This window comes from Acanthaster planci, linkage group LG15, assembly GCF_054643075.1.
Source record: "Acanthaster planci isolate LZ-2023a linkage group LG15, COTS_SCS, whole genome shotgun sequence".
Lineage (NCBI taxonomy): Eukaryota > Metazoa > Echinodermata > Asteroidea > Valvatida > Acanthasteridae > Acanthaster > Acanthaster planci.
The window spans coordinates 7,462,321-7,472,425 of record NC_141791.1 but is presented as its reverse complement, the minus strand read 5'-3'; the positions used below and the strand labels follow the sequence as shown (position 1 = coordinate 7,472,425).

Genomic DNA, 10,105 nt, shown 5'->3' with positions numbered 1-10,105 from the left:
ATATGTTCATTTTTTCCTCTTCGGCATTTATTTTCTATCCACACCTTGACCACTTGTGCTTTTTATTTTTTCCCGGCACTGCTGCATTTTTTTTCCGAGCATCTATCCCAACCCATCAAATATATAAATTCTTTCCTCTTTGGCGTTTTTCTGTCCAAACCAAGACGACGCGTGGTTTTTATTTTTTCCTGTACGTGTTCACATTTTTTCTTATTCCAAGCACCCAACCCATCAAAATATATTTCATTTTTTTTTAATCAAAACTTTGACCGGGTTGTATTTTATTAAGAATGTATAAAATGTGGGAAGTCGGTACATCAAAGGGACAACATGAGCATTTTCTAAGAGGAAGGAAAAAAATCTTATGGGACCAAACACTGTTAACACTTATTTAGCCAAGACTCAAGAACAGCTGGTATGCCTGTTCTTCGCATCTTTGTTGTGACGCTGCTGTTCTCGCACGCACAGGAACGGCCAATTAACATAACAATACTCTCTGAATCACACAAGCATGTGAACGGGCAGGAACGCATTCCGAAGTGCTCTTCGGAACGGGGGTGAACGGGAAGGCGTGCAGAACGGAAGGGAACGCGTGCGGACGCGTGCAAACGGTCTCTGTATTTTTGATCCCGTCCCTTAGAAAGAGGTTGTGATCAAGTCTGTTGCTCAGAACAAGTGATGGAATGGTCTGTGTGTAGATTGAGATGACGCCAGTGTCTACAGCTCAGATGAAGGTAAGGAGATTGTATTTAGAAAGAGGTTGTGATCAAGTCTGTTGCCCAGAACAAGTGATGGAATGGTCTGTGTGTAGATTGAGATGACGCCAGTGTCTACAGCTCAGATGAAGGTAAGGAGTTGGATTTAGAAAGAGGTTGTGATCAAGTCTGTTGCCCAGAACAAGTGATGGAATGGTCTGTGTGTAGATTGAGATGACGCCAGTGTCTACAGCTCAGATGAAGGTAAGGAGTTGGATTTGGAAAGAGGTTGTGATCAAGTCTGTTGCCCAGAACAAGTGATGGAATGGTCTGTGTGTAGATTGAGATGATGCCAGTGTCTACAGCTCAGATGAAGGTAAGGAGATTGTATTTGGAAAGAGGTTGTGATCAAGTCTGTTGCTCAGAACAAGTGATGGAATGGTCTGTGTGTAGATTAGGATGACACCAGTTTCTACAGCTCAGATGAAGGTAAGGAGATTGTATTTGGAAAGAGGTTGTGATCAACTCTGTTGCTCAGAACAAGTGATGGAATGGTCTGTGTGTAGATTGAGATGACGCCAGTGTCTACAGCTCAGATGAAGGTAAGGAGATTGTATTTGGAAAGAGGTTGTGATCAAGTCTGTTGCTCAGAACAAGTGATGGAATGGTCTGTGTGTAGATTGAGATGACGCCAGTGTCTACAGCTCAGATGAAGGTAAGGAGATTGTATTTAGAAAGAGGTTGTGATCAAGTCTGTTGCCCAGAACAAGTGATGGAATGGTCTGCGTGTAGATTGAGATGACGCCAGTGTCTACAGCTCAGATGAAGGTAAGGAGATTGTATTTGGAAAGAGGTTGTGATCAAGTCTGTTGCCCAGAACAAGTGATGGAATGGTCTGCGTGTAGATTGAGATGACGCCAGTGTCTACAGCTCAGATGAAGGTAAGGAGATTGTATTTGGAAAGAGGTTGTGATCAAGTCTGTTGCCCAGAACAAGTGATGGAATGGTCTGCGTGTAGATTGAGATGACGCCAGTGTCTACAGCTCAGATGAAGGTAAGGAGATTGTATTTGGAAAGAGGTTGTGATCAAGTCTGTTGCCCAGAACAAGTGATGGAATGGTCTGCGTGTAGATTGAGACGACGCCAGTGTCTACAGCTCAGATGAAGGTAAGGAGAATGTATTTGGAAAGAGGTTGTGATCAAGTCTGTTGCTCAGAACAAGTGATGGAATGGTCTGCGTGTAGATTGAGATGACGCCAGTGTCTACAGCTCAGATGAAGGTAAGGAGATTGTATTTGGAAAGAGGTTGTGATCAAGTCTGTTGCTCAGAACAAGTGATGGAATGGTCTGCGTGTAGATTGAGATGACGCCAGTGTCTACAGCTCAGATGAAGGTAAGGAGATTGTATTTGGAAAGAGGTTGTGATCAAGTCTGTTGCCCAGAACAAGTGATGGAATGGTCTGCGTGTAGATTGAGATGACGCCAGTGTCTACAGCTCAGATGAAGGTAAGGAGTTGGATTTAGAAAGAGGTTGTGATCAAGTCTGTTGCCCAGAACAAGTGATGGAATGGTCTGTGTGTAGATTGAGATGACGCCAGTGTCTACAGCTCAGATGAAGGTAAGGAGATTGTATTTGGAAAGAGGTTGTGATCAAGTCTGTTGCTCAGAACAAGTGATGGAATGGTCTGTGTGTAGATTGAGATGACACCAGTTTCTACAGCTCAGATGAAGGTAAGGAGATTGTATTTAGAAAGAGGTTGTGATCAAGTCTGTTGCTCAGAACAAGTGATGGAATGGTCTGTGTGTAGATTGAGATGACGCCAGTGTCTACAGCTCAGATGAAGGTAAGGAGATTGTATTTAGAAAGAGGTTGTGATCAAGTCTGTTGCCCAGAACAAGTGATGGAATGGTCTGTGTGTAGATTGAGATGACGCCAGTGTCTACAGCTCAGATGAAGGTAAGGAGATTGTATTTAGAAAGAGGTTGTGATCAAGTCTGTTGCCCAGAACAAGTGATGGAATGGTCTGTGTGTAGATTGAGATGACACCAGTTTCTACAGCTCAGATGAAGGTAAGGAGATTGTATTTTGAAAGAGGTTGTGATCAAGTCTGTTGCTCAGAACAAGTGATGGAATGGTCTGCGTGTAGATTGAGATGACGCCAGTGTCTACAGCTCAGATGAAGGTAAGGAGATTGTATTTGGAAAGAGGTTGTGATCAAGTCTGTTGCTCAGAACAAGTGATGGAATGGTCTGTGTGTAGATTGAGATGACGCCAGTGTCTACAGTTCAGATGAAGGTAAGGAGATTGTATTTAGAAAGAGGTTGTGATCAAGTCTGTTGCCCAGAACAAGTGATGGAATGGTCTGTGTGTAGATTGAGATGACGCCAGTGTCTACAGCTCAGATGAAGGTAAGGAGATTGTATTTAGAAAGAGGTTGTGATCAAGTCTGTTGCCCAGAACAAGTGATGGAATGGTCTGTGTGTAGATTAGGATGACACCAGTTTCTACAGCTCAGATGAAGGTAAGGAGATTGTATTTAGAAAGAGGTTGTGATCAAGTCTGTTGCCCAGAACAAGTGATGGAATGGTCTGCGTGTAGATTGAGATGACGCCAGTGTCTACAGCTCAGATGAAGGTAAGGAGATTGTATTTGGAAAGAGGTTGTGATCAAGTCTGTTGCTCAGAACAAGTGATGGAATGGTCTGTGTGTAGATTGAGATGACGCCAGTGTCTACAGTTCAGATGAAGGTAAGGAGATTGTATTTAGAAAGAGGTTGTGATCGAGTCTGTTGCCCAGAACAAGTGATGGAATGGTCTGTGTGTAGATTGAGATGACGCCAGTGTCTACAGTTCAGATGAAGGTAAGGAGATTGTATTTAGAAAGAGGTTGTGATCAAGTCTGTTGCCCAGAAAAAGTGATGGAATGGTCTGTGTGTAGATTGAGATGACGCCAGTGTCTACAGTTCAGATGAAGGTAAGGAGATTGTATTTGGAAAGAGGTTGTGATCAAGTCTGTTGCCCAGAACAAGTGATGGAATGGTCTGTGTGTAGATTGAGATGACGCCAGTGTCTACAGCTCAGATGAAGGTAAGGAGATTGTATTTGGAAAGAGGTTGTGATCAAGTCTGTTGCCCAGAACAAGTGATGGAATGGTCTGTGTGTAGATTGAGATGACGCCAGTGTCTACAGTTCAGATGAAGGTAAGGAGATTGTATTTAGAAAGAGGTTGTGATCGAGTCTGTTGCCCAGAACAAGTGATGGAATGGTCTGTGTGTAGATTGAGATGACGCCAGCGTCTGCAGCTCTATGTATAATAGTGGTTAATGGTAGTATCCACAGTTAAGATGGCTGGTATTGAGATAGGATGGAACAAACAGCCATAGTTAAGGTGAAGGTAAGATAGAGTGTCTTTGTATATAAGAAGATGATAATATCTATTGCTCAGATGAAGGTAAGAAGATAGTTTATCCAAATGTTAATCTAGTGAGAGTGACATTTGATGGCAGCTTTATACACTGGCTTAAAATTAACTAATACATGTATGTCAGCTTGATTTAAAAACTATATGTAGACAGCTCAGAACCAGAAACATTGTCATCAGAAACAGTGAGGTGTCTGCAGATTTGCTAGCAAAGTAGACCACATCTTGGATTGTCTCATTCACAGAGGATGCTGTAGATAGCTTGATGGAGCATCCATTGATGCATCGCAAGGAGAAGACCACAATCTTCTGGGTGTCTTACATGGATGGTTTACAGAGAGTCCTCATGTTTACTCAGAGTCCTCGCATTGCTAGAGCTGCCTCACAGGTACTGTACAGCAATTGGAATTCAGTGTCCCCTGACTCATAATAACGGTTGAGACTAGGGCGACTGTTACTTTGCAGGTTTCACATAGATCTTGAAATCTTGAAAAGTACTCGAATTCATAGAATTTAATTCCAGTTCTTTGGAAAGTGTTGGATTTCGGCTGATACCATTAGCATTTTGGAAAAGTGCTTGGAAGACTGAGAACAAGGTCTCAAAGTTAAAGACCATGACCATTTCTGCATCCAATTCTGTGAGTATCCACCTCCGTAGCATCAGAAACTTCGAGACAGATGGTCATTTTTTTTTCCTAATTCCCGAAACTTAGACTTTCAACCTTGAAAAGTTTGAGAATTTTCACTGCCTCAGTCAGTTCTAACTTTCTAGAATGATCCAAAACTGGCCTTAGTTTCACAAGCAAAAGATCCTTGAAGTTGACTGCAGTCTAGTCTGTACCAGGAGGGTGGTCATCCCAAAGATGCTGTAACCATAGTTCTGAATTCAGACAGATTTTGGAAATGATTCATAACATATCTTATATTCATAATTTGTAAGTACGGAATTGATTGAGATTCCAATAATGATCCATTTGGATTTTGCCTGCCAGGCTAACATCTCTGAGTTAGCCAGCCTGGAGCTCTTCATCTCCCTAGAGGGCTTGGGTCTCTCACTGATCAATTCCAAGTATGAAGAAGTTGCCTATGTCAGCTTGTACTGCCCACCCGCAAGATGGGAGGTGGAAACTAGACCAGACAAGTGGAAGTCACTCAATATTGAATTGTCTTCAATCCTGGAGGACAAGTACAGAATAGGGGCAGAGTCAGTGGCCATCGAAGAGGCCGTAGAGGTTAGTAGAATCTGAAACTTGAGGAGATTGTTTTTGGATCGGCTTGAAGCACAGGACAGAGAAAAAGTGCAAGATTAACCACTTCCTGCCAGAGATTCCAGATCCGGACATGTATGCTTTATATGCGTGGCCGGGGTCTCCGAACTCGCACAAGGGGAACAGGGCCTTGTAACAAAAGACCGTACTCGGAACAAAAGACCAGGCTTTTGGGCATTACCATTATTTTTCACTCTCAATAGTGGAGATAATCCAGCCTTGTTTTGAAACCGTATACCACGGTTTGGGGCATTTATAGCAAGCAGATTACCTCTGGGGACAAAAGTGCTCTACCACCGCAGCGATGAGCCACACAGTACAGCTGCACGCTAATCTGGCCCCTATTGAAAAATAGGTCAGCAGTGCACTGAGCCAGGTTCGTGAACAAAAGAAAGCTGTATAACACCGCACAATCTGGGCTCAGTTTTTGTTGAATGGCTGGTTTATATGTTCATTTGATTAGTCACGCTGAGGGTACATACAATGCAGAAATGGATTTTTCGTAAAATCATCCTTTGATCATTTTACTGATTCGATTCGCAGGCCGATCTGATCAATAGAACTATCAGTAAACCTGTTGAGGGTCGTCTACGGAGACTCTTCTATCCAGCTGTGTGGATGCACTTCAGGAAGTCTGATCACCACACAGGCCTGCATGTCAAAGTCCAGAAAGTGCAGGTATGATAGCACCAAAACCATTAGAAACCCAGCAGAGCCACTTGAGATGTTTCGGAATGAGACATCTCCAGACTGGTTTTCTGAAACCAGCCTTGAAGCAGGTCACTAAGGGTTGTTGCATGGGATTTGAACAAACTCTTCTTTTTCGTCAGTAATTTGTGGGATGGGAGTTTCTGTACATGTGTGTTACAACATCTCATTGGATATTGAGTTTGAACATATTTCATGGCATTGTTGAACTTCAATGGGTGAATCCGGTCCAAATAGTTTTTAAAATCAACATGTGATCCTGAGTATTCCCATAAAATTCCCATCCTGTTTCAAACAGAATTCTTTAAGTAATATGAATTCATATCTTGAAATTTGAAAGTCTCCCAGTGTTGTACACTAACTGTTACCGATCTTCCGTGTTGTTTAATGTGGGTTTCTCTCATGCAGATTGACAATCAACTCTTTGATGCCTACTTCACAACGGTCCTGAATGTCCTTCCCATTCCAAAGGACATTCTGAGGAAGACAGGGCCCCGACCATTCATTGAGATGTCACTACTGCGACGTCAGGTACCAGAGAACGATGTGGACACTGTCAAGTGAGTATTGTGGAAATGTTAAATGTGAGTGCAGTCTTTGGACAATTCTCGGAGGAATTCCTTTTATTCACGTTTTTGCCTTGTGTATGTTGACATGGATTTGAAGTCACATCTATGAATCTTCATCACCAGGATGCCAACATGGCAATGCCATCCCAATTGTTGACAAAATTGTGAGGTTTGAAATATAAGATGATTCCTCAACTTGTCTTTGTAATTTTGTGTTCGTTTATCATACAAATTGTGTAATCCATGAAATAGTACGTACACATAGGTTTTCTTCCCTCTTTTTATTTACCTTTTTCTGGTCACACTCTCACCTTTACCTGGTCAGGTATTTCAAGGTGCTCATTCAAGAAGCTAGTGTGAAGATCGACAATGGATTCCTGCTGTCTGTTGTTGACATTGTGTCTGGACTCCAAGAGGAAGAAGATGAGGTCAGCTGATAAGACATTGTGTGTGGCATCCTTGCTGCCTTGGAGCCTGACCCCTTGTGAAGTATTGATGACCAAGCTGAGAACAATATTAGTAGTGTTAAAGGCCCCCGGTAGCTTGAAGTCTTCAGTATTTTAGTCATGGTGTGCATAGTTCAGGAGAAAACTCATGCAACTCTGGAACCATTTGCTCCCACATCACCTAGCACTCCCAGTCTAATTCATAGGCCCTATTTACATTGTCAATGGAAACAGTTTGATTGGCATTTTGAGGCTTAAGGCCGGTTCATACTTGGCCGAAAAGCAAAATCGAATACATAATTGTGAGGTCAGATCAAACCTTTGTGCTAATTCAAAAAAATAGAACACATTTCAATTCATGTAAATTTCACTGCTTATGTTTGGAGATGTCAAATTGGCTTTTCTGCTGCCTTTCACCTTAAGCATGAACCCACCTTCAGAATGCTACAGATACTTTTTAAATGCAAGCAGTGTTACAGCCTACATACAGACCTTCTTCAGGTTAACCAACTTGACACATTGTTACCTGCCAAACCTAACTTGAATGCATTCCATGTATTATCCCTTTGTAATAGGTTGTATCATTGAAGGCTGATCTGTCTTACATACAACGTTCCCTTCGTGAATCCTCATCTGTCGTTGCTGACGGAAAGTTGCCCATATACTTTGAGTACTTTCATCTTTCACCACTCAAGGTCAGGACACAAAGTGTATTAAGGCTAAGTTTGCCTTTGAAAGTTTGGGCTATGGCTTGCAATAACTCAAGGGTCTATTGAAGCCACTGGCTAGCACTACCGCCACTTCCCATAGATGTGTGTTACTGCTAGCCATAGTCAAGACTTTCAGACACAGCTTAATTATTATGATTGTGCTTTGAATTTTTTAAACTTTAATTCATTCTTCATTCAAAATTAGAGAATGTACACATAACGCAGGTCACGGTTTTGAAAACTTAAACACGTGCAGGGTGTACACACCATTATGAAGACAGAAACGAAATACTACAAGTACAGTTTAAAAATTACTGCAAAACCATTAATACATTAAAATGACACAACCAGCTTAAAACTTAAGAGGGTAAATAATAACATTGTTTAAGATATCACGTGCATATTTTAGAAATTTTATTAAAATTGGTAAAAGTTCATTTAAAGTGCAAACGTGAACAGTTAATGATGTAACAAAGGCAACAAACCTGACAGAATCCCGAGCTCTAATGACCTAGGCAGTTGCTTCATTGTTGGTCAGAAAGACAAGTTTTTGACCAAGTGAAAAGTAATACAAATTATATTCATGGAGAGAACAGTTTCACGACGCATCAGAGTGGCATCTTCAGCTCTGACTGATTGGCAGGCAGTTTGGCGGAAGGCAGTTTCTGTGCTTGCTGTACATGGAGTGCATTGGGAAAGGCAGAAACTGTTTAGCAGTGATTCAACATTGGCTGTTAGGTACAAGATGAATAACATAATTGCAGATTTTAGTCGTTAAATTTCTGGCTGCTTCCCAACCCTTTTCCTCTAGATCATTGTCAGTTTGTCTCTGAGTGGGGAACCCCACGTTGTTGCCAGACCAACAAGCTTCAAGAGGGATTTGGTACGATTCTTTGTTGAGTCAGTTGGCTCAACGCTGTCTGAGGTCACTGAGGTGGAATTGAAGTAAGTAGACTGTAAAGTTTGGAAGGATTTCATTTGTGAAAAAGAAATTGCACAAGGTTTAAGATAATCAAACAAACTTGAGGCCTGTGAGTAGGTTGTTTTCAACAATGACCTAGTGCGGTATTTAAAAAACCAAGGTCTTCCGGAAACAAATCAGCATGTAAGTCAGCGTATGGCACTACGCTGATAGGACAGACTGTCGCGCACATGTTTAGCTGTTCCCAAATAACTTTGTTCTGGGCATATGCTGTTGGAATACTGAACTGTCTCATTAATGGAAAGTGGTTGAGCAGGAAGCAAGTATATGGTACCCTGACTACCTTTCACACTTTTCTCTGGTACCAGACTGGCCTTCTTTGAGAGAACCAACATCCTTTTGACCCCTGACCAGCTGCTGGAAGATGTCAAAGGTCACTACATCTCTCAAGGCATCAAGCAGGCCTATGTCTTCATCCTTGGCCTGGATGTCTTGGGCAATCCCTACGGTCTCTTCAGAGGCGTCAAGGAGGGTATCAGTGACTTCTTCTATGAGCCATACCTGGTAGGTTCAAGTTTTTTGTTTTGCTTTATCAAATTGTTATGGAGGTGTATTCATATGTAGAGTTTGGGTGTAACATCAGGTGACTACCTAGAAAACATCCTTGCACATTGGCCTGCCTGTTAACAATAGAACACCCAGAGTGGCTACTTAGTATTCCATCAAGGAGTATTTAGACTAGAAGGGGCACAAGCTTGGTCTTGAAAATTTCTCTTATCTCTTTAAGGTAAAGCTGTCGTCTCCTTGGTTTTGCATGTGCTGAATTCAAGTTCGAGGCTCACTCATCCAAACAGTTTGAGATTACATGCTGTGCATTGAGCAAAATATCAAGTAGTGGAGGCTATCACAGCAACTTCAATTTACCTGAAATAACATTAATTATTCTACACAATATACTGTTCACATGTTGGTGACTATTCTAAAGATAAGCTAATTACATGTAACTAATATCGTTACTCTATCTTATTTTCTTTAACGTAGGGTGCTATCCAGGGTCCAGGAGAGTTTGCCGAGGGTCTTGCAAAAGGTGTTCAGAGTCTTCTAGGACACACTGTTGGTGAGTCCTATTGGAAGACTGAGTCATCTTAGAAAGTGTGCTCAGTTCCTGTAATTGTTACAATCCAGATCAATTTATCATTTGTTTCATTCCCTTACTCACTGAATCTAATTGTAATTGGCTGCAGGTGGTGTTGCCGACACGCTTTCTGGTTTGTCTGGTACCCTAGGTAGAGCACTGGCCGTCCTGTCCTTTGATGACGATTACCAGAGGGTAGGCAAAAAGCCACTTGATTTCACTGAAAAGCTC

General features: G+C 41.9%; 1 protein-coding gene across 4 annotated transcripts in view; it reads left to right on the top strand.

Annotated features, from left to right (window-relative positions):
• LOC110984633 (intermembrane lipid transfer protein VPS13A-like) overlaps nucleotides 1-10,105 on the top strand; it is a 95,006-nt gene that overhangs the window by 76,257 nt on the left and 8,644 nt on the right. For all 4 annotated transcript variants that reach the window (XM_087146223.1, XM_087146220.1, XM_087146221.1 and 1 more), the window contains 10 exons: nucleotides 4,362-4,504; nucleotides 5,109-5,348; nucleotides 5,928-6,062; nucleotides 6,501-6,652; nucleotides 6,987-7,089; nucleotides 7,683-7,802; nucleotides 8,629-8,762; nucleotides 9,108-9,303; nucleotides 9,781-9,856; nucleotides 9,984-10,069. In XM_087146223.1, the coding sequence (XP_087002349.1) occupies nucleotides 4,362-4,504; nucleotides 5,109-5,348; nucleotides 5,928-6,062; nucleotides 6,501-6,652; nucleotides 6,987-7,089; nucleotides 7,683-7,802; nucleotides 8,629-8,762; nucleotides 9,108-9,303; nucleotides 9,781-9,856; nucleotides 9,984-10,069 (1,385 nt within the window). The remainder of the gene's footprint in view (nucleotides 1-4,361; nucleotides 4,505-5,108; nucleotides 5,349-5,927; nucleotides 6,063-6,500; nucleotides 6,653-6,986; nucleotides 7,090-7,682; nucleotides 7,803-8,628; nucleotides 8,763-9,107; nucleotides 9,304-9,780; nucleotides 9,857-9,983; nucleotides 10,070-10,105) is intronic.